General features: G+C 57.8%; 2 protein-coding genes across 2 annotated transcripts; one reads left to right on the forward strand and one right to left on the reverse strand.

Moving 5' to 3' along the window:
* Nucleotides 1-13,073: 13,073 nt before the first annotated feature.
* GPR142 (G protein-coupled receptor 142) lies at nucleotides 13,074-15,806 on the reverse strand. The gene is made up of 3 exons (XM_004593066.3): nucleotides 15,782-15,806; nucleotides 14,921-15,079; nucleotides 13,074-13,945 (listed from the first exon to the last, which is right to left on the reverse strand). Exons 1-3 carry the CDS (start codon nucleotides 15,804-15,806, stop codon nucleotides 13,074-13,076), a joined length of 1,056 nt encoding a protein of 351 aa, XP_004593123.3.
* Nucleotides 15,807-21,364: 5,558 nt separating this feature from the next.
* On the forward strand, nucleotides 21,365-24,007 carry BTBD17 (BTB domain containing 17). Its single transcript, XM_058675746.1, has 3 exons — nucleotides 21,365-21,425; nucleotides 21,705-22,008; nucleotides 22,933-24,007. Exons 1-3 carry the CDS (start codon nucleotides 21,365-21,367, stop codon nucleotides 24,005-24,007), a joined length of 1,440 nt encoding a protein of 479 aa, XP_058531729.1.
* The last annotated feature ends 28 nt before the right edge of the window (nucleotides 24,008-24,035 follow it).

A 24,035-nucleotide genomic window follows, 5' to 3' on the forward strand; every position in this document is an offset into this window, starting at 1 on the left:
CCTTCAGAACTCAAGCACCTAAGCCCTTGGCCCATCCTGTGAGTGATGTGCTCCCCGCTGGGCCCAGCAACCCAGGCCCCTGGCTTCAGGGAGGCAGTTTGGTAGGGCTGGAAACTTCAAAGAATGACAATGGTGTTTTTCCACAACCAGCCTCCATCCATCACTGTGAACACAGGAGGAACTCAGACTTGTTACAGGATTTTCAAGCAAGACCGGAGCCGGCAGACACCAGAAGTTCCTATGGAGAAGCCACAATTTGGCCTGGCCTTTCCCAGCCATTGTCTTCAGGGTTGGTTATTCCCCTGGAATGGGCAGGCTTCAGAGCTGTGAGGTCACACGGGAGCCAAAGGGGCCCAGGGTGTCAGACAGTGGCAGAGCAGCAAGTTACCAATCAGGCAACTTTTAATCAAAATGAAACGCTGTTTCAAAGGGACGAATAATACAAATGGGGTCCTTAAAAAGCTGGTCCAAAGCACACAGTGTGAGAAAGCTGTGCCTGGGTTCCAAAGATGTTTCGCGCCTAAATGAACTGGTCTTTTCTTATTTTTTAACTGATTTTTTTTTTCTTAAGGAGTCGGAGGGAGGAACCTGAACAGATCCTCTGACAGGACACTGACTCTACAAATAAACGCAAGAAGCATGGAGGTAAATAACCCAGAAGAGGCTTTGGAATGTGACCCACTGGAATACACTTGGCTCGGGTTGGGGCAGACCAGGCTGAGTCGGTTCACGTCATCCACTGGCAAGCCCAAGTGCTGAAACTGTGTGGGGGCCTGGCCGTGTTTGGTTGCGATAAAAAAAAAAAAAAAAAAAAAACAGTACAAAACACAAAATGCCAAGGTGAAATGGCCTGTGCTAGCAGGGAATGCAACACCCGACCAGCACTCCTCCCACTGGTTTAGGTGAGGGACAAGAGTGTGATGGGCAGAGCCGGGGAGAGATGCGATACTCATTGGTTCCAATAGAGGTCGGGGCTCAGAAGAGAACCAACCCAGGGGTTAAAACCATCAGCTGATCGGAGTGATGGATGGTGGCGGGCACTGTGCTTACTAGTAGTACATGTAGGAGCCTGGACTGGGAATGCCTCAAAGTTTTTTTTAGGGGGATTCCCCCGAACAAAATGGAGGAATCAAAGCATTAATCAAAAAAAGATGGAAAATAGAGTAGATGAATCAACCACCTCAGCTTTATGCTTGCAGCGGAAAACTGGACAAGGGGAAACCCTAAGACGGACTATGTCAATCAGTGGACTCTGCACCAGCCTCATCGTACCTGGACTGTTGCTGATGATATGTTGGAGCTTCTAATTGATCGAGGTGACGCTCTGCTGGCTCTGCCTACAAACCTGAGAGGGCCTCCCTAAGAGGCGGTTGAACTTGAACTGGACAAGTGGGATGCTGGACTCTGTATGGTGTAAACTTTTAATTAGGGAATCTCAACGGAACTTGAGCTGTGGTTATGCATCAAGGTGAAGGAATTCATGATGGGGGAAGGGTTTGGGGTGAAGGGGGGGGAAATCCCAGTACCTATGAAATTGTGTCATGTAATGCAGTGTAATTAATGAATAAATGAATATTTAAAAAAAAAAAAAGACTTATTTGTTTATTTGGAAGGTAGCATTACGGAGAGGGAGAGAGACACACAGGGATCTTAGACCTTCTGTCTTCTGGTTCACTCCCCAGATATCCCCAACAGCTGAGGTTGGGTCAGTGCAAACCCAACAGCATGGAATTCCATGTGGCTCTCCCCCGCAAGTGGTCAGGGTTCAAGCACTTGGACCATCCTCTGCTGCTTTCCAGGCACATTAGCAGGGAGCTGGATCGGAAGTGGAGAAACCAGGACTCAAACTGGCACTCATATGGGATGCCAGTTGTGTCACAGGTGATGGTTAATCATCCTCTACCACTTTTCCAGACCACGAGCAGGGAGCTAGATGACAAGTGGAGCAGCCGGGACATGAACCAGCACCCATACGGGATCCTGGTGTGTGCAAGGCAAGGATTTAGCCACTAGGCTACTGAGCCAGATCCCTGGTTTTGGAATGTTTATAGACACAGTGACTCCACAGGGAGTGAGAATGAAAGCAGGTTGCCTTCCTCATAGCTGCCCTCTGGCAAAGCAGAAAGCAGGTGAACGGCTGCTCTAGACTTTTCTAGAAAATCAACATTTTTCTGTACCTGAGAGCCCACCTGCAGCTGCTTCCTGGAGCACTGAGTATGGAGTCCTGTTCCACAAAGGGAAGTGCAGGTGTGCACAGTGAGCCTGCGTCCCGTAAGAACAAGCTGAGAAGGGAGGCTGCGGATGGAGACACAGATCCCGAGCTTCTGCAGGACAAACGACGTGGAAGAGCCAAAACTACTTTGAACGTGAGGAGCGAAGTGGCAGACTTCACGCTCTCCTGATCTGGACTTACTCTACAGCTACGTCCTCAAGACACTGCGGCGTGGTGGGGGCGTTGGAGCCACGGGTCAGTGGAGCAGAACAAAGATGCCAGGAACAGACCAGGCACGCTCGGGCCCAGGGGCTTTTGGACAAAGGGAGGACATTTTATCTTTTCAACACATGGTGTTGGAATGATGGGGCTGGTGTTGTGGCACAGCAAGCTAAGATGCCGCCTGCGATACCAACATTCCATACAGGAGTATGGACTCAAGTTCCAGCTGCTCCATTTCTGACCCAGCTCCCTGCTAATGCACCTGGGAAGGAGGTGGAAGACAGCCCAAGTCCTTAGGCCTCTGCCACCCATGTGGGAGGCTCAGGGGGAGCTCCTGACCCCTGGCTGCAGTCTGTGGCTGTGGTGGCCACAGGCATAGCAGTGGGGTTCACCTCTTTCAGGCTCCGTTTTTATTTATCTACGTATTGATTTACGTTTGTTGGGGAGGCAGAGGCGGGAGGGGGAGGGCGCAGGAGATGACAGCAGCACAGGGTGGTGAGATACGGCCTTGAGCCATCCCCGCTGCCTCCCAGGGCACACCTTAGCAGAGCTGGAGCTGGAAGGACAGCCAACATGCAAACCCAGGAACCATAACATGCAACTGTCTACTCCGTGTTTTTTCCTTTATTAATGATAATTCACATATTCAAACAGTTCAAAAAATGTTTTTTTAAGATTTTAAAAATGTATTTGAAAGGCAGAGTTATAGAGAGAAGAGAGACAGAATCTTCAATCTGTTGGTTCATTTCCTGAGGCTGGACCACGCCAAAGCCAGGCGCCGGGAGCTTCTTCTGTGTCTCCCACATGGGGTTGTGGCCCAAGCACTCGGGCCATCTCCTGGTGCTTTGCCAGGCCATAAGCAGAGAACTGGATCACAAGTGGAGCAGCCAGAGCATGAACCGGAACCCATATGGGATGCCAGCACTACGGGTGGATGCTTATGGTGCTGTGCCACTGCACCAGCTCCGCACACCCCCACTCAGTTCAAAATTTTAAAGTCACCAAAAAAATACCTTATAAAAGCACTTGTCTCATATAACCGATGAACACAGCAGTTTCCTGGGAATCCGCTGAGACTTTGCCACCCTCTCCTACCCAAACGGGAGTGGCTGCTCCATTCAGGCCTTGAGACCTGAAACCGGCCAGCCCCACGCCAGCAGCCCTGTCCCACTTTTGTTGTGTTCCTCCACCTGACAGTGTATCTAGGACATGGCTCTGATGTGGGGTGTATGTGCAGGCAGCTCCTTCAGGTCCCGGTGGACCTGCACTGCTCTAGCTGTCCATCAAAGCACTCCCTTTCCCAGGATGCACCTGCATCCTCAGACCCTAAGTGGGGTGGGATGGGGTGCCACAAAAACACGGATGGTGAGCTCTGTGTGGAACCTGCTGAGGTATCACACAATTCCCTATAGAGGCACCATCTGCTAGCTCATAAAGACCAAACGTTGAACAGCTCTCTCTCTCTCTCTGCCCTGCTCCTTTTGGGCTGTCCTCATGCCCACTCCTGACCGGTGTTTCTCTGTGTGAGATAACCCAGGTTCACACATACACAGGGCTTCACTTCCTCACCTTTTGAGTAAATTCTGTTATCACTCTGTGTACTTTACACGCTCCTGCACTTAGCAATCTCATCTGTGCATGGCAGGAATGTGGAGGGAGACGGACACGCCCGTGGTCACAGCACCTCTGTCTTCACACATCACCGGTTCTGCTCCTCTGCCCACCGCACCAGGGTTCTTCCGAATGTCTTCTCGTCACGTGCTCCACACACTTGAGGGCCCGTGTCGGACCGTGTGTGGGGAGGGGGTCCCTCCAAATCCTTTCTCGTTTTATACACAAGCCATGCCACCTAGGCCACATCACCAATGTGCCTGAATAGCAAGATGGCACTTTCTGGAGGAGCGCTGCTGGCTCGCAGAACGTGTGCATTTAGCAGATATTGCCAAATGGCACACTGCGCAGGTTGTATCTGTTTGTGACGCCACCAGCAAAGTGTGAATGTGCTGTTCCTACCCTCGCCAGAGGAGTCAGCAAACTGTCCATGCTCTGGTTGGTGCAAACCGGGGTCTGACTGTGATCTGCAGACGCTGCTCTTACACTAGTCTTTCCAGGCCCCTGGGCCAGCTCTGTTCCTCTCTGTACACAGCCCAAGGCTGCGGCCTTGCTCATTCTTCTCTCTGTAAGATCCAGGACCAGATTTGCTGGTCTATCTTTGGCCTTCGCTGAGTCACTCCACAGAGGAAAGAGCAGCCGGCTCAAGTTCTCAGCACTGCGGGGAGCCGGTCCTGGGAAGACCTTGGTGTTCCCTGTGGGTATCCAGCACTCTATGCATTGCACCTGTCAGATCCGGGCATGCTAGTCCCCCCGGGGACATGGGCTTTGCACACAGGAATCAAATCAGACAAACTCAGCAGGGAAAGGACCCGGCTATACTTGGACAGGGTAGGGGGCCGGGGGATCACCAGGGGGTGGGAGGGAACCAAAGAGCAAGGCTTAAGCTCCACTGAATGTGGAGTGGGTGCAGGGGACTTGGGGCAGGGAGGCTGCTGAACTGCGCAACACATCTCTGAAAGTCTCACGAGATACACCATGTAGCCCCCACCAGGATCTCACATCTCATCGTCGCTCCAGAGTGAGTAGATCTACACCCTTGGAGAATTCAGGACTTGTGTGACCGGCAAAGAAACTGATCCTTACTAAGTGGGGTCTCTGGGCATGCGTGAGGCAGCCCGGGTCAGGCGGCAGTTTAACCTCAGTGCTGCCCCGTGCCTTGCTCAGGGAGAGAGAGAAGCCAGGTGGAGCCAGCGGCTGGAATCTGGGGCCCCCAGGGAATCTGCAGCCTGCTACTTCCCAGCTCCAACACACAGCCAATTTGCACTGGAAACTGCTGAGGCCTGGGCCTCCTGGAGCCCCTGGGGGGGAAGGCCACCAAGTCTGGGATATGTGATTCTGATTGGAGCTGGGCTTTTGCACATGGCAGCCTGAGTGGAGTTGTGGGATCTGTTCTTGCCTCAGCCACCCTCCACAGGCTACTCTCCTTCGTGTAAGAGCTGCCCTGAGCTACACTTCGCAAGGGGACAGAGGGCAGATGCTCACTGGGTTTTGGGTCGCAGCAGGGCCCGTTGGAGAGAGCATCATTTGAGTGATGCCAGCAGATGGGTCTTATGTTAGTGGCTCCTGATGCTCTCCTTTCCTGCAACTCTGCTTCCCTGGAGGGCAGTGCACACAGCCACCAAGCAAAGCCCAATTGCTTTCCAAGAGAACTGTCACCTCCTTCTGGCTTCTCTCCCCCTCACTGCTCCTTCCCCAACCACCGGGAGGGGCTTGCTCTGGGAAGTGAGGGCTGCAGACCTGTACTGGCTGGTTTGCTCACTGGCTGCATCCCAAAGTAACCAGGAGCCCTGGGCTGCCAGCCGCTCCCGGTCTCCAAATACAAGGCAGACAAAAAGAGCCCTGTGTTTGGGGGAAGAGCAGTGCATTCTGCCGGGAGCCAGGCGCTCAGCGGCAGCAGATGGATGGTGGCCCGGGGTGGCTGAGTCAGCTAGAACCGGGAGCAGGGGTGAGCGGGACAGCATGAAGCAGGGGAGGGTGGAGCTAGTCAGGGGGAGTGAAACACTGGGCCAGTGGGAGGTTTGCATCCCAGGAGTTAACATCGTGTACAGCTCGATTTAGGCAAGGGCCAAGGAGACGGATGCATGCTAGGACATGGTGACCTCCCCCAACGCTGTGTGGCTTCAAACACCTTGGGGTATATGACTTACACACAGGCCAAGTGGACATGGTCGATCAGTAATTCTGAGTCCATTGCGGGGCCATGTCGGTCCCCAGGGTCTCACTGCCTCCTGCCTTCAGCAGGTGGAAGTGTAGGAAAGGCATGGAGGCAGCACACCTGCGCCAGTCTTACTGCCTTGGCTCAGATGCAGGGCTCTGCTCACATCCCATTGGTGAGAACTCATTATGCGACCACCTAGAGCTGCAAAGCCAGCTGGGAAATTCAGTTTCTGATCCCTTGATGGGACAGCTGTGCACTAGGAAACAGGTGCAGGAGGTAGCACTGTGTCTGGCACAGGTGTTCAGGTCAGGGGAAGAAGGGAAAGAGGCGTACTGTCCGCGAAGCAGAGTGGGAGTCCTGTCCAGCGCTCCTGCTGAGAAGGACTTGGACTTTGGTTGTGAACTGGAGCTGTGCAGAAGTGTAGAGGACGGTTAGCCAAGAGGCGAACTCACAGGAAATGTGGATAATTACAGCCCTGCTGCTCCCCTGCAATTGACCATCTATAAATAGCCGGCACCCAAGCACCCCACCCTAGGATAGTGTGTGCGTGGACAAGGGGCAGGTGTCCCCGGACGCAGGATGTCAAGAGGGGCCCTTTTCTGCAGTCTATCAAACACTCATGGAAAGCCACCCACCTGGCCTTGCATCTTTCCTTTCCTTTGGGGTCCCAGGGGGAGGGGGAATAGAGGGCGGCAAAAGGTTGGGCAGGCTGTCTGCAGGCCACAGGAGTGTGGGTGGTCAGCGGGCCCAAGGGGCCCTCAAGGTTCTGACTGCCAGGCCAGCCAAGTTGTGACCAAGTGCGTCCCTGATGGCCAGAGGAGTCAGCAGGGACAGGAACTCGCTCTTGGAAAACCCCCATGGTAGCTGCACCTGCTACTCTCTTTGCTGGGTGGGTATGGCCCTTCCACGTTGAGGTCCTGGGGAAACTGAGGCAGGAAGGGGCAGGGCTGTGACTCAACAGGAAGTGGTTTCCTCTACCTCTTTCTCTCTATGGGACCAAGCAGCGCCTGATCACCATAGCTAGGGTTGCTGTCCCCCCCACACACAGTATCAGGCCCCTCTAAGCAGTCCCTGCTTATGAAGTTAGGGGATTTGGTGGCACAGGTTAGAGTTCAGACTCTAGAAATGTGAGGTGGGAAAGACTCAGGTCTCTATCAAGGGAGGAGGAGGCAGCGGCAGCCTGGGGCTCTGATCTCACCCTCTGAACTCGCCGCTGGTAGCTGTGATGTAGGCAGCGGGCAGTGGAGCTGCCATCCCCTGTAGAAGTGGAGTGGGCATGGGGGAGAACTCTGGCCCTTACATCACCAATGGGGACACATCCAGAATCTGGGGGGTGGGGAGAGGTGCCTCTGAAATCCTTGTGCCTAGGACTAAGCCCCCATGGGCACCAGCTCATCTATGGAGCAGGGGGCACTAAGCCGTCAGTCCACGTGGTAGTGGTGGTGGAACCCCAGGGCATGGCACCCCCAGAGTCACAGTGGATGATGTCACAGCCAAGGCAGAAGTGTCTTCCTCGTCCTCCCCGCAGGGTCGGGATTGCTTTCCCCTGGTCTCCTCAGACCCAGGGCACCTGCACAGGTGTGGACCACTCTTTCATCACTTGCCTGCCTGGCCTGGCTTCCTGGGGGTCTCCAGGCTCCTGAACCATCAGTCCCTTCTTGGGAGGACTTGAGACAGAGTGGTCACACAGGAGCTGGCGGCTGCCCCAAAGCAGAAACGCAGCTCCAAGAAGGGGCATACCCGGACCAGCAGAGTCTCAACCTGTCTCAGCTGCTGCAGCAGGTGGCAAAAGCTCTTCCACTCACCTTCACTGAGCTGCTGTGTCCCCAGTCCCCTTTCCACAATCTCCCATACCCCTGGGAGACCCCGTCACTTGGTTCCCTTCCTGCGGGCCTGAGCTGCTCTCAGAGGCCATGACCTTCCGCTCAGAGCCACCCGGCCCCTCCCTCCATCTGCGCATCCTCCCCTGCTGGCACCACAGGCTCCGTTCTCCGAGGAGAATTGGGCTAGTGCCAGGACATCTCAGCAGTGGCCTCCGCCCACCTGCCCTGCCTGCTAAATATACTTCCTGGGATAACCGGGAAGGAACCGCCCAGACATAATTAACCCTGGCCCCCCAGGAGATGGGAAGGAGATGGGGCAGGCTGGAGAGGCCCCCAAGCCACGCTCAAGAACCGAGCCAGGAAGATGCCCCCCAGTTCCGCCCACTATGCCACCTCCCATGCCACCCCTTGTGGAGTAAGAGGCGCAAGTGTGGCTCCAATCTCAAGGCAGCACCTGAGGAGTGAAGGAAGGCCTGGACCTCCTCTCAGGAGAAGGGGAGGGAGGCCTGTCAGGTGGGTCCCCTTCCCAGTCTCCTTGAAGAGGTGTGGAGGTCTGGGGCGGGGCTGGGAAGAAAGGAGGGTAGCATTATGGTATGGCAGGTTAAGCTGCCATCTGTGACCTGGCATCTCGTATTGGAGCGCCAGCTGAAGTCCTGGCTACTCTACATCCAACCCAGATTCCTGCTAATAGTGTTCGTGGGAAAGCAGTGGAGCATGGTCCAAGGGCTTGGGGCTCTGCACACACCGACAGGAGAGAGCGCAAAGATGCTCCTGGCTTCAGCCCAGCTCAACCTGGGCTGTTGCAGTGAACCAGCTGGTGAAAGAGCTCTCAGCCAGAATATGAACCGGTGCTTATATGGGATCTCGCTGCATGCAAGGCTCAGCTCCAGCTATTTTGGCCACTTGGGGAGTGAACCAGTGGACAGATGATCTTTCTCTCTGTAAACCTGACTTTCCAATAAAAATAAAATAAATATTTAAAATAATAAATAATTAAATACATAAATCTTAAAAAAAAGGATGTATTTTTGGGTCTGGCTCAATTGGCTAATCCCCCAACCCCTGCAAATACTGGGTTCCCATATGTGCACTGGTTCGTGTCCCAGCTGATCCACTTCCCATCCAGCTCCCTGCTTACGGCCAGGGAAAGCAGTGGAGGACGGCCTAAAACCTTGGGACCCTGCACCCACGTGGGAGACCCAAAAGAAGCTCCTGGCTTTGGATCAGCTTAGCTAAAAATGGCTGTTACAGCCACTTGGGTAGTGAACCAGTAGATGGAAAATCTTTCCCTCTCGGTCTCTCCTTCTCTCTGAAAATTTAAAACAAATCTTTTTTAAAAAGGTTTGGGGGCAGGCCTCAGACACAGGGGTGGGTGTCCTGTGGTGTCCCTGGATGCCCTCATGCCCTTGTTCTGGCCATGAGCTCAGCCAGGGTTCCCTGGGCAGGGATGGTGGCTACAGGCTAGGGCAGGAAGTAAAGAGCAGCAGGTCAAAGGGTTCCCTTCTGCTTTGTGGGAAGAGGAGGGACTCAGCCGTGGATCTGGGGAGCAAGGTGACAAGCCAGGCCCCCTTCCTACTCCCGCCCCTGGCTCACCTGCCTAGCCCTTCTCCCTTCATCCTGCCGAGTAGAGGGCTGGACGCCTAAGGGGTTGCCAGAGACAGTAGCGACAGGTGATGGGCGGGTGGAGATGTGGGGGATGGTTCCTGGGGGCAGTGGACTGGGGTGGGGCAGGGCAGGGGGAGGGGGCTTGCTGGGCCCTGCCATGAAAGGACAGGGGGGGAGATAGGTGACCAAGTGGCCTTGCACAGGAGCACTCTGAAAACTGCAAGGACGGGGTATCCTGGGTTGGTGCTCTCCAGTGGACGGTTGGCGAGGTTCTGGAGAACAGAGGAAACCCCTCTCTCAGTGTGTTCCCCACTGACTGGGTTCCAGAACAGGCAGATCCTGGTGACAACACTGTATCTCCCTGTACCTGAGAGGCGGGCCCTTGGTGATTCAGCCAGTCCTGCAGCGACCCCTGCTGTCGCAGCCGACAGGGCTGTGCAAAATGTGGGGGAGTTTGTGCAAGACCTAGAGAAACCAAGATAAGATTTCCAGGACCGATTTTCTCCCTTTCTAAAGAACATCCCTGTGGCACCTGGTAGCATATTTACAGTTTGGTTTAGGGTGGCTTGCTTCTGGGTGGGGAGAACGAGGGAGCAGGGAGGGACGCTCCTCCCCTGGGGCAGAATTCCCCAAGCCTCCTTTCTCACTGTCTTTATCACCCTTTCCTTGGCACAGCCAGGGTTGCCTGTGTCTGCGCCGTTGGGCTCCTGGGAAGACCCAGATGCCGGAGCTGAACCTCCAATCATGGCTTTCATCCACCCAACCTGCCCACAGGCTTGCCACCATGGATCACTCTGGGGTTCCAGTGTGTGCCCCCCGAGTCCTTGCGTGGGAGATTTTACCCCCAATTCCCAGACCTGTGTCCATGGCACTTGGAGGCAGGGCCTTTGGGGGTGATTGGGGCTGCATGAGGTCGTCAGGAAGGGGGCCCGCAGGAGGGGTTACGGGGCTGGGGACACCCCCAGCTGATGTGCTGTTACACATGTGGTGGGGAAGACAGAAGTGATAACCACTATGAGAGTGACAGGGCAAGAAGGCTGGAGACCTGCACTGACCTGGAGCCCCAACACCCAATGAAGGCTGCAGCTGGGGATGGCGGCAAGGAAGGGCTCCCCGACCCCGGGAGGGGGTGCTAGCCACCAACCGAGAATGTCCTGCTGAAAACAGAGCCAAGGGCAGCCACCCAACAACCATGGAGAAAAATAAAACAGGGAGAAGGGTTGGTGCAATGCTTAACCTGCTGCTTGGGGCAATGGCCTCATAGTGCTGAGTTCAGGCCTTGGTTCCATCCAAGGCTGCCAGCATGGTGAGACAGGCCTGGGATCTTAAGATCCTGGCTGTCAAGGCCGATGTGCTAGGGCCAGGAAGCAGCACACCACTCAGGGCACCCCTGAAGATCTGCAATACTCGGGACCTCGATGGGACTTTGGGTGACAGTGGGCAGACTGGGAGTGGGGTCTCTTGGCACTGCACCTGAGCTGGGGTCCACCGTATAAGCTGGGCCCGTTTTCTCAGCCTGCAGATGGGGTTGTTTGGACATGCCTAGGTTGCCTTGGCATTTGAGTGCAGGTGAGGTGCCACTCAACAAGCTCCCTGAGTCCTGAGGGTGCATAGTTCCCACCTGGGCCCAGCTCTACCTGCCTCCCGCAGCCTCCCCAGCACAGCTGGACATTCCTGGGTGTGCTGGAGCCTGGGGACAGGTGGATGGACCCTTCTGCCTAGCCTCCCCCGCATCAGCCCACCAGCCAGCTAGCTGCAAGAAACCTGGTCCCCTGGTCCCATCCCTGTGGGATCTGCCATCCACAGAGCTGGGGATTCTCCTCCCACCCTTCCCCACTGTTCCATCTTCTGTTCTTCTCCAAGGGTCTCTGTGTGCCTCTTCTGCCCCTGGCTACTTGCACTTGGCCCAGACACTTGTGTGTGCCCAGGGTCAAGCCCCACTCTCTGTTCTGTATGGGGCAACCTGAATCCCCCCACATCCCACACACCTCCCCAAGCAGTAGCAATGGCTCAAGTAGGTGGGTCCCTGCCAGCTACCTAGGAAGACCTGGATGAAGTCCCTGCTGCCACTGAGGACATCTAGGGAGGGAACCGAAGCAGGAGAGGGCTCTCTGCTATTTCTGGAGAAGTGAGGTGACGGGGAGGTCCTCTCTCTCCAGCAGGGGCCAGGCTATGCCCCTCAATGTGTGTGTGTGTGTGTGTGTGTGTGTGGCAGATTCAGCAAAAGGCTCTTTTAAAATTGTTATTATTGATTACATTGCATTATGTGAGCAGGCTCTTGATTTTCATAGCTTTGTGGCCTGAGGAGAGAGGTGAAGGGAATGAGGACCCGAGCTACGCTGTGGGTCACGAGCTGAAGGGTGTCTCCTTCACCCAGAATCGCAGGGCACCTGTGTGGTTGGCTTTTGGGCATGGCTGAAACTCCCTGCTTGGATGTCTTGCTCTTGGGGGGAGAAGCTGAGCATTTATTCCGCACCGACTGTGCATCCAGCTCCCATCCTATTCCTTTGTCTATATCCTGGTGCTGCGGGAGCAGATGGGGGTGGGGCAGGCGGGCCTCTCATTCAGGGGAAAGGTCAGCTCAGCTTGATGGGGAAGCAGAGAGTGGCCCCTGATCTGCCTGTCTGATGTGTTTACCCAAGGCTGGAGCAGGTGGGAGACCCATCTGCTAATCTCTCCCAGCCGCCTCCCCAGGCCTGCAGCACCAGGAAAGGGGCCCTGTGGGGGTGGGGAGGCACTGAGTGAACCCCATCACCACCTAAGGCTGACCAGACTGGTCCACCTGCTTTAAGACCACTCCCTGGCTGCGTGCCCTGGGGGCCTCTGTCCCCCTAATCACCCCACCTTCCATTATTCAGCACAACAAGCTTGGTTCTCCCAGCCCAGGAAACACGTGGAGTCCCTTGGGTGTCGTCCTTTTCATATCCTGGCATCACCACTGGAAACCAGGCAGGTGATCACCTCGGAGAACCAGCCAGGACCAGGGAACAGGGTACACATCCATCCTTCCCTCCACCCATCATTCTACCCAGCCACTCATCCATCCATCCACACATCCACCAATCCATTTGTCTATCTATCCATCTGCTCATACGACCACTCATCCATTGTTCCTCTATCATCCATGCATCATCCACCCACCCACTCACCTAGGCATCTTTCACTCATTCATTCATTTGGCCAGAGCTGATCCGGCACTCACCACTTGCCTGGTGAAATGCCCCTCACCAAAGAATACCCACAGTAGCTAATACCATTCATTTGTACCTGGCAGAACATTTTCCTTCTCCAGGAAGTTGGAATTGCTGGGAAATAAACATATGTGTGGGCCAAGTTGTCCTCTCTACGTGGGGAACCAAAGAATGAGCCTCCCCCGCACCTCAAGATTGCAAAGCAGGGTGTAAATGGGACCCTAAGATCCCTGGTTGGGTCTCCTCCTCTACAGTTCTGCCCCTTTGGGGAGCTCTGGAGGCCTCAGCACAGGCTCCGCCCCCATGCCCTCTGGCTGCGACCCCAGGGTGCAAAGCAGGTAGGCGTCCTGGATGACCTGTTGCACAATGGTCCGGAAAGTCTTGCTGACAAAGCAGTAGAGGCCAAAGTTAACTACGGTGTTGAGCATAGCTGTCATGTTGGCCACATCCAGGGCCAGGTGGACCCTCCAGTCCCGGTGGACTGGGGCCACGTATAGATGATAGAGCATGACGATGATGCGTGGAGCCCAGAGGAGGGCGAAGAGTGAGGTGACACCCAGGAGGATGGCTGTGCTTTTGCCCGTCCGGGGCTGCAGCCCATTCTGGCCTCTCCTGCGTAACTGGCAGATGATGACTGAGTTGGTGACCAGGAACACGCTACAGGGGATGAAATAGACGGTGAGGCAGTGAGCCCACTTGAGGATCTCATCCAGTGTGCTGGGTGGCTCTGTGTCTTTCCACACGTCCAGCCACCAGTAGAAGGGAATGCCAGTCAGCAGGGCAGCACTGAAGACAGTGGCGATGGCCCGGCAGGTGCGGCCTGGGGAGGCGTTGGCACGGTGGTGCAGCGGGCGGCACAGGGCGTTGTAACGGTCAAGCGTGAACAGGACGGCAATCCAGACCGAAGCATGGTTGGCAGCGAACTCCAGGATGTTGGCCGTACGCACCACTGCCTTTGGCACCTGGCGGGCCAGCACGGCCCCCTGCAGCAGGAACCCCATGAACACGATGACCACCTGCGTGATGACGTCTGAGGCCGTGAGTGCCAGCAAGTAGTAGTAGGAGGGCTTCCTGGTCCTGGTGACGAGGCGGGCCAGGGCCACCGTGGTGAGCAGGTTGACTGACAGGGCCAGCCAGGGAGGACAGGGGTTGGAGGTGTTAGAAAGGATGGTTACGTCATCGGCCGTGCCCACCCGCACACACTGGAGTTGGTGCTGCTTGCTCCAGCCCGCTTTCCAGATCCTTCCTCTTCTTTTTTATTAATAATTAGAAAAAAATAATCTATTTGAAAGACAGAGTTAACACACACAGAGAGGGACAGGCTCCCCAAATAGCTTCAACAGCCAGAGCTGAGCCAGTCTGAAGCCAAGAGCCAGGAGTTTCTTCCAGGTCTCTCATGCGTGTACAGGGGCCCAAAAGACTTGGGTCATCCTGTGCTGCTTTCCCAGGCCATAAGCAGGGAGCTGGATGGCAAGTGGAGCTGCTGGGGCACAACCTGATGCTCAAATGAGATTCTGTTACTTGGAGGTGGTAGATTAACCTATTGAGACACCATACCAGTCCATTTCCAGGACCGTCTTAAACCTCACTTTGCTAAGAAGCCACCAGCAGTCTAGCCCCACCATGTCCACCCCACCCTGCTGGCACTGACTTACCCATTACACACAGATTAGCCCAGCAGCAGCATCCTCGGAAGCCCCCTAGGCTGGGACATCCCTCCCCGGGCCCCTCTCAGGTGCCTTACGATCTCCACCTTGGTCACAGACAGGGACTTACTCACCGGCCTGGGGACAGTCCGCAGGACTAAGAATGCCTTTCCTGCCCTGTCTCTGAGGGTGGTGAGCAGCACAGGGGCCTCGGCACCCCGCTGTACCCCAACAGAGGACTCACTGCTGAGAGTGACAGGCCAAGGGCCATCTGCTCCGACAGCATCTTGGGTCTCTCTCACCCACCTCTATGCTTTGCTCCCTGGTGCCATCCCCCAAACACCAGAGGTGACCTGCCCTGGAGGGGTCTGTGACCCTGGGGCACCCCTTGAAGGAGGACCCTGACTTCTGGCCAAGTCCAAGACCCCAGACTCTGGCTCCCCACTCACCAGGCAGCCCCAGGCCCAGCAGAACACTGTAATAGATGACAGCGACGACGCCAGCCACACACGGGGACTTCTCCAGGGTCTCCGGCCACTGCCCTTCCAAGTCCTGGCCCAGCCAACTGCCGTTGGGGGTGGGAAGTGGGGTCGCCAGTGGTGGGCCAGCTGGAGAGGGCCAAAGGACAGGGTTAGAGGGTTCTGTCTCTTTTCACCCCGGTCTGGGGAATTGCTATCTCTCCCCCACAGGCTGACCCGGCCATGTCTCGTGCCGAGGCCACTCTCAGCCCAGCCCACCTGCTTGGTGGTCCAGCTCCTGCTCTGGTGGGGAGAAGTCCCCAGCAGGCAGGGTGTGTGTGCTGTAGCCTGTGTCCTGAGCACACAGCTGCCCTCGACCGACCCCCATCGGCACAGGTTGCACTTCCAGGATCACAAGGGACCTGTGGAAATGTGAGGCCAGCAGCCCCTGGGCCTGGGAGTCTGGAGTGGGTCTCAAGCCACCGAGTTTGTCCCCGGCATCTTGGGCCTCTGACTCACCATCGCGATTCAGCTCCAGGCGGGTGCCTGCTCTCTGCGTTATAGAGTACCTCTTTCACAGGGTGGCACCGTCCAGGCTGGTTGGGGTGGCCCTGACTTTCTGAAGGGGACCATCCCCAGACACCTTTCCATCGGCTCAGTCCCTGCTCCCCTCCAACACACCTCACATCTGTTTCTCCAGGTTTTGACTTCCAGCTTAGGATTTCCTGCTCCACCTGGGGCCCTTTCTCACCACCAGCTTCTGTTTCCCCACCCATCTCTCGACCCCTGTGGCTCCCTGCCCTTCTGTCTCATGCCCTTCCCCACCCCACACCGTGTTCCAGGATGCTTTACCTGTCCCAGGTCCCTCGAGCCCCATGCTCCCGGGTCCTAAGTCCCAGGTCACCTGGGGATCCCCGCAGCTCCTTTTCAGCATCACCGGCTGCACTCCTGCCCCCGGCTCTCCCGGCAGTGTTTGTCCCAGGGTTCCTCTGGAGGTGGAGGAGGCACTGAGCCGGCGAGCGAGCGCACAGCCTGAGTGGTGATGAGGAGGGAGGAGGAGGAAGCAAAGGGTGGGGCACAGGCACAGGGGACGCAGCCTCCAATGAGGCCCCTGGAGCAAACCAGGATCCCTTGGGGTAGGGGAAAGGGGAGGCTGGAGGGCGGGGGTGCTTAGCGAGGGAAAATGAGTTGTCTGAGGGGCTGCTGCCTGCTTTGGGGTGTTCTGTGCACCCTGGGAGAGGCAGAAGGACCTTGGCAGTTGACTGATCTGAGAGCCACCTGCTGTCGGGAAGAGAAAGTACTCCTGCTGGGGAGTGGCTAGACTGGGGCAGGTGCAATGGGGCAGGAGATGGGACGAGGCTGCTGGCCAGGATGAGGGCTGACCACCATGGGCTAGGGTGGTGGTCACCCCAGGAGCAGCCTGCTCAGGCTGCCAGCAAGCCAGGCAACCGAGGCCGAGAGCCCCCACAAGCCGTTGTTTGCCTGGTCCTGGTGAAATGAACCATCCCTCAAGAAAATCTGTCTCTGACAAATAAACACCAGCCGGTGCCGGCAGGCACGCTGAAGAGGCAGGGTCTGTGCCCAGCTGACTCCTCCTGTCTGGGTAACAGTGGCCAGGACTGCCCCCTGTGGGCACCAGAACATGGGTTGACTACCTTGCAATAGGAGCTGAAGCCCGGCCGGGACCCCTGCCCTTGACTCACCCCCTGAGAATGTGGAATCCCAGGACCAGGGGCTCCAGCCACCTGCTCCCAATCCCCACCCCGCCCCCACCCTAGTATGCTCAGCTGGAGCCTTGCTGCCCCCTAGTGGCCACAGCACATCCCTACAAGTTCATGAGAGTCCTGTGGGTTTTGGATCAGGCTCTCTGTGCGGCATTCGCTGCCCCAGGGCAGGTCCCCCGGTAGAGGGCTGGGACCTGAAATCACAGACAGCTGCCCAACCATCCACCTGTGTGTATTGTGAGACTGGCAGAATAGGGGTCACAGCATCCCCAGGGAGTTTAAAACACTGGCCTGATGTGGGGCACCACTTAATCCTGTACTATTCCAGGAGATGAGCATTCCACTGGGGTCCTTAAATGTTCTTCAGGTAGAACATGATGTGGCTCATGCAAAATGACGAAGCCACTGGGGTTAGCGGCTGGAGAGGGCCAGGGTGCAGGAGAGGGCCAGGGTGGATGAGATGGCCAGGGTGTAGGAGAGGGCCAGAGTGGAGGAGGGGGTCCAGATTTAGCAAAGGACCCCAGCTATGCCCTTCCACCAGCGATGCTGTCCCACAGGAATGGGCAATCCTGTGGGACTACGTCCTAAACCAAGGCCTGTGGGGTCTGCAAGGCCCCACAGCTGAACAGATGCCCAGTTCTGCTAGGGCAGTGGGCGGAGCATGGTGGCAGGGATGGGGCACTCAGTCATCAGCAGGTGCATAGGCAGCCTGATCACCAGTGAGAGACCCCTGCCTTAGGAGAGGAGGTGGGTGGGGGAAGTCTTCCCTGTGCGGTGCCCCGTCAGTGGCTGGAGTAAACCAGGGCAGAAGGGACTCTTGCTCAGTGCAGCGGACACCTCCAAGCCAGCCTGGTGAAGAGGCATGGGACATGTGGACAGGTGGCAATGCACCTGACCTTGGCCTCCTCTGATGTCTCCAGCAGGCAGATGCCCGGGGTCCACACCAGGCTGGAGCTCCAGGGGCGGCTGCCCACTGTATGTCCCTGCACACTACCCTCAGGGCCACCTCTGACTCTGGGTCCTGAGAATGCTTCCTTCAATACGATGGGACATGGGAGATACCAAGGACCAGAGTAGAAGCTCGCTTTCCCCTCCCTTCTAGAACCTTCTCAGTCGGGGCAAGGCCAAGGTAAACTCAGTCTCCGTGGAGGAGGCAGCTGGTGGCTCAGGTGGGGAGGGGTTATCCATAGCTGGGACAACAGCCTGCCCAGGGTGGGGGGAGAGCGGGGTTGGGGGGCTGAGCAGGAGAGGCAATGCAACACCAAGCAGGGCTACCTGGCCTGACAGCAGCTTAGGAGCTCTCTGAAGACATCTTCGCATGTCTCTTTCCCCCGACAACATACACACATCCTTGTCCACACGGCTTGGGTCCTAATTCACCATCCCCTATTCCCTGATCTGAGCACCCAAATCAGTCTCGAGACCCCAAATCCAGGGCAGGGGCCGTTACAGAGGTAAGGAACTCTGAGAGGTTGAGGCAGGCCTGGGGCCAGCCTGGGGCCCGGTCATCCCAATCTCTTCCTCTTGCCCCAAGTGTCCAGGAGTTTCCAATGGCCTTTATGGCACCTAACAGGATCATGACAACCATAGCTTCCCCGAAAAGATGGCCTGGGGCTGCAGGAAGCAGAGCGAAGCAGGACTGTAAGCAGACGGAGCCCTGACCATTGATCCTCAGTAAGTCCCAGAGCTTACGCCTGCTGGCACCTGCTGCAGGAAACCACGCCCTCTCCCCACCCAGCCCCCAGCTCCTCTCCTGAGCTCATTGGATTTGCTCTCCAATAACTCAGGTGAGGATGCTGCTTCCTTTCTCCTTCCTCCCACATACACCTGTGTGTGTCGCACATGCATGTACAAACACACCACACATGACAGCAACCCTGAGACTAAGAAAAGAGAATGAGGAATGGCCCCACCTGCAAAGCCAGCCTCCAGATCATTCAGGCTAGCTCTGGGGAAGCAGAAGCCAGGGCCTCTCAGAGATGGGGAGTCTGAGAGGACCCTCTCGCACCTTGATGGCGTCCTGGGGCCACCCAGCTCCCTCACACACAGAGGCCCACCACTAACTATAGTAGCGAGGTTTGAACTTGGAGAACACGCAGGAAGAAGCTTCTGGAAATAACTAGACAGTACAGATGCCCAGGCTCCACCCTGGAGAACCAAGCCTTCCGGGAGAAGCATGGGGCGTGCCGGGCAGATGTTCGCAGATTCACAAGCAAGCACGCTTTTTTTTTCAGAATAGTGGGTTCCATCGGTGCCATTCCTCTCTGCAAGCATAGTGGACGGGAGCCCGGGAGGCCCAGCTGCCTCATCACCGAGGCTATGATTTGTTGGGTTGAGCCAGGACGTGGCACTGCCCCCTGGGAAGGACAGGCAGGAAGCCAGTGGGCAAGCGCTGGTGGTGGATCTGGATGCAAGGAGCCAGGCATGCAAGACGGGGCAGCCGCGACGGCTTTCCGCTGGGCCGGGCAGCTCCAACTCTGCCAGCCCGGATGAGGCAGGTGCCAGACTCAATTCTGGCTCTCTCCGGGGCTCCAGAGGGAGATGAGCTGTTTGCTGGGAGTCTGTGCATGAGCCGAGGCAGAAATCAATGTATTGAGCGGGGAGTAGGGCCCTGGGATCTGGACAGCGAGGGCAGAGATGCACTGCCAGCCCCCAGGCTAGACCCTGCCTCAGACCCTCCTCTCTGCACACAGGGACCCCTTCCCACTGGCTTGATTCTCATTGTTGTAGAAATGTGCTCCAGCAGCTCAGCCTGTGATCCATGTGGTTCCGGTTTCCCTGGAGTCCAGAGAGGGAGGGTGCTCTGTGTGTGTGTGTGTGTGTGTGTGTGTGTGTGTGTGTATGTGGCTTGTTGGAACTTGGAGAAGGGAAAAGCAGCAAAGTAGAAACTTCTCAGGAGATGGCCCCCTGAGACCAGAAGCCATGGAAAGGGGTGAATTAAAGGGGGAAAGTGGTGGGGCAGAGGTGTCCACTGAGGCCCAGCTGGACCGAGGGCAGCCGTCCCCCACTTAGCCGTGCATCCAGGCTGGTGCTCCTGCTCCATGCCCCGTCCAGCCTGGTTCCCTACAACTCTAGGGGAACAGGTTAAGGTCAGACAGCCCATGTAGCTCAGCTCAAGGCCAGAACACTCTCCCCAGTACAGGCTGGCGTCCGCCTTCAACCAAAAGCATGAAGATCAGGTTCATGCCGTGGGTCCCTCTTTAGACCCCTGTTGCCCTCCCTGGAGAGCTAGCTAGCTAATCCACCCCAACACAGCAGTGGGGGAGGGGTAGGAGGCAAAGCCAGCTCTTCCCCCCCCCCCCCCCCCGCCCCTGCCTCGCCTCGCTGGTCCAGGCCCTTGATTTGCAGCCGGTTTACCATGGCGCCCAGACTGGAGCCTGCCAAGTGTGCTGTGTGCCAGAGCGGAGGCTGGGCCTGGGGCTTGGAGGGGTATGGGAGCGGGGGTTGGGAATTCCAAGGCCTGTGTTGGCCTGTAGTCCTGCAGCCCCTTGCGGGTCCTTCCCCAGAGAAGCCGCTGGGCTAGGGCTGCTGGGTGGAGGGAGGAGGGTGCCGGATATGTCCTGCTAGGGGCCCATGGAACACAATAGCCCCTGGGGCTGCCACTCTCTGGCTTAAGTGGTTGCCTGGGCAACAGCTGGGGCCAGTTTCCACCAATCCATAACAGAGGCTGGGTGGGGGGAGGGAGGCCTGGAGGAAAGGGGTGCCGGCCCCTTGTGCTGGATCCTATATAAGGGGAGGGATGTGAGAGCTGAGTGGCCTGAGTGACACAGTCCCTCCAGTGCACTTGGGGACACAGCACAAGGACATTCAGAATGGGTTCCTGCAAGCCGGGGTCCTGGGGCAGCTTCTGGGCCATCCTGACCTTGGTAGGCCTGGTCACTAGGGCAGGTGAGTGAGCGGCAGGAGGGTGGGGGTGCAGGGCAGGGCAGGAGCGGCCAAGGCCAACCGGGAGGGGGCAGTATCCAGCGGGCCCAGGAAAGCCCACAGTACACAGCAGCCCTGTGGCTACTGGGAGGAGGGGAGGAGCGGCTGGGCAGGCGGGCAAGCAGGCAGGGGTCTTAAAGACAAAGAGACCCTCTTGGTCCTTTGTCCCGGAGAGGAGTGGGGATGCCATCAGCATTCAGGTCCTTCCAAGTGACAGCTGGGAGAGGTGGGGCTTGGAAGTTCACTACCTCTTCCCTTTCTCCTTCCGTCTCCCTTCCTTATGGCACAGCCACCCTGCTCTCTGTGAGGGCGCATATACCACCTGCCTGTGTACAGGGTAGGCTGAAGACAGGGGGGAGTGCGGTGGGTTGGTGCCCATCTGCTATTGCCAGACCCCCTTCTTGCCGCCCCCTGTCAGGCCCCTCACAAAGCTGGCAGCCATTTCTGTGACTGTGTGCCCATCCCCCTCTGACCCACACGGCAGCCCTGGAGTGGCCCAGGCGACAGCCTGGAAGGCGGTGCTGTCCCTTGCACCTGTTCACCCTTGTGGTTTCTTCTGGGGAGTGGGGCAGGGCTGGGCCTGGCAAACGACTTCATTTTCATGTCCCTGTCCTTCCCACTCACCATCCTGCCTCCCAGCCCCTCTTCCTGCGCCCAACCTGCCAAGTCCATCTGTCCTCAGCCACCACACTTCCTCACTGGCCTGTGTGTGCTTGGTACCTATCCACTGTGCGGAGTTATGCTTTCCTGCCAGTTCTAGTCCAAGCCCTTAGGGGGCATACGCAACATGCAGCAGGTGCTCAGGGAATGTGGGATAACAAATGCTCAGGCAGACAATTCTTCAGCAGGTGAGAGGGGTGGGGATCACAAATTTTCTCCCCCGATCCCACCTGGGATCACGGAGGCCACACAGGCTCAACACCTCTCCCTGCCTGGAATCTAGGCTTGTGTCCACCTGCTAGGGCGTGCACTGGCATGAGGAGGTGCTTGCTGTGGGCACACACCTGTCTCCACGCACCTCATGGGCACAACCACGTGTGCACATGGCCATCCTGGGCCCTTTGGCACCCCAGTTTCCAGCCACATCCCTCTACCAAGGCCCCGCCCCTGCCCCAACGCCTTCTCAGGCTGCTCCGTGTTCCTTCCTGGGACAGCCCAGAGAGCCGACGTCGGCGGGGAGGCAGCGGGCACCTCCATCAACCACTCGCAGGTGCTCCTCCAACGCCTGCAGGAACTGCTCCGGCATGGCAACGCCAGCGATGTGGTGCTGCGGGTGCAGGCAGCTGGCAGCGACGAGGTCCGTGTCTTCCACACCCACCGCCTGCTGCTGGGGCTGCACAGCGAGTTCTTCCGGGGGCTGTTGAGTAACCAGAGCGAGGTGGAGCTGCAGGAGAGCCGCGAATGTGCCGCTGTCTTCGACAAGTTCATCAGGTGGGGTGGCTCCTCCACCTACCCACTGTCTCCAGTTGTCTCCCTGCAACTGCTATGGGCTGCTTGTTTGGACATCAGTTCCTGTCCCTGGCAGGCCAGCTCCAAGCTGTTCCGAAGGTGGTCGAGCTTATCCATGTGCAGTTTCAGGTCCAGGAGCGGGACCAGTAATCATTGTTTTATTTTCAAATCCCCATGCGGTTATGGTGTCTGGCCAAGCTTGGAGCCACAGGACGAGGGAGCTGCAAACGTCAGCTGTTTCCTTCCTCTTGCCTGCTGCCTTACCAGTGCACCCAGCCGAAGGGCGCCTTCCACACTGTAGTCTGAGATAGTTAAGCCTGCTGCCATGACTTCAGCTGCAGAATCCCTGACATCCCCCACGCCCGGAGTGCCAGGCAGCAACCCAAGAACAAAGTGGGGCATCCAGTGGTGGCAGGGAGGGTGAGAGGGCAGGTGTCCACCCATGAGTGGGGATGAGAGAGGCGGGGACTGTGAGGAGGGACAGGTAGCAACCCAGCTGGTGGGCAGTGCCTGCCTTCTGCTGATGGCCACCATTCCCCTGAAGGAGGGGGCACCTCCCCTGTCGTGGAAGGCTTAGTGGGCCCAGGGCCACTAAGGACCCTGCCAGTCTCATGGCTGGACTCGAGCCCAGACTGTAGGGAGCCACCGGCGCTGGCTTTGCTCTGAGGCTCAATAAACACAGGTCCCCTCACCTGTGAGATCCAGAAGCTGTGGCCAAGTAGCAGACCCCTGAGCCAGGGGTCTTTAGGGGGAGGAAGGGGGAACAGGAAATGTCTGGAGACCATTCTGCTCCACTTGTGTCCACGGCCACCGGGACTCTCCATCCAAGATCTGGGCCTTTCGCATGACTGGGAGTGCCTGGGGTGGCCAGGCCTAACTCACCCCACCTCTCTGCCTCCCCCGCAGGTACCTGTACTGCGGAGAGCTGACCTTGCTTCTGTCCCAAGCCATTCCCCTGCACCGGCTGGCCACCAAGTACGGTGTGGCTACCCTGCAGCGGGGCGTGGCCGACTACATGCGCGCGCACCTGGCGGGCGGCGCGGGCCCGGCCGTGGGCTGGTACCACTACGCGGTGAGCACCGGGGACGAAGCCCTGCGCCACAGCTGCTTGCAGTTTCTGGCGTGGAACCTGTCGGCCGTGGTGGCGAGCACTGAGTGGGGCGCCGTGAGTCCCGAGCTGCTGGCGCAACTGCTGCAACGCTCCGACCTGGTGCTCCAGGACGAGCTGGAGCTGTTCCACGCGCTGGAGGCATGGCTGGGCCGAGCGCGGCCACCCCCGGCTGTGGCCGAGCGGGCGCTGCGCGCAATCCGCTACCCAATGATCCCGCCCGCGCAGCTCTTCCAGCTGCAGACACGCTCGCCCGCGCTGGCGCGACACGGCCCCGCAGTGGCCGACCTGCTGCTACAGGCCTATCAGTTCCACGCCGCCTCGCCGCTGCACTACGCCAAATTCTTCGACGTCAACGGCAGCGCCTTCCTACCACGCAACTACCTCGCGCCCGCCTGGGGCGCCCCGTGGGTCATCAACAACCCGGCCCGCGACGACCGCAGCACCAGCTTCCAGACGCAGCTGGGCCCCAGTGGCCACGACGCCGGCCGCCGCGTCACGTGGAACGTGCTCTTCTCCCCGCGCTGGCTGCCCGTCAGCCTGCGGCCCGTCTACGCCGACGCCGCGGGCACTGCGCTGCCCGCTGCACGCCCGGAAGATGGCCGGCCGCGCCTGGTGGTCACGCCGGCCAGCAGCGGCGGGGACGCAGCAGGGGTGAGCTTTCAGAAGACGGTGCTGGTGGGGGCGCGCCAGCACGGCCGTCTGCTGGTGCGCCACTCCTACAGCTTCCACCAGAGCAGCGAGGAGGCCGGGGACTTCCTGGCGCACGCCGACCTGCAGCGGCGCAACTCCGAGTACCTGGTGGAGAACGCGCTGCACCTGCACCTCATTGTCAAGCCGGTCTATCACACACTCATCCGGACCCCCAAGTAGCCTCTGCAGGTGGGGGGTGGGGGTGGGG

This window comes from Ochotona princeps, chromosome 17, assembly GCF_030435755.1.
Source record: "Ochotona princeps isolate mOchPri1 chromosome 17, mOchPri1.hap1, whole genome shotgun sequence".
In the NCBI taxonomy this organism is placed as follows: domain Eukaryota; kingdom Metazoa; phylum Chordata; class Mammalia; order Lagomorpha; family Ochotonidae; genus Ochotona; species Ochotona princeps.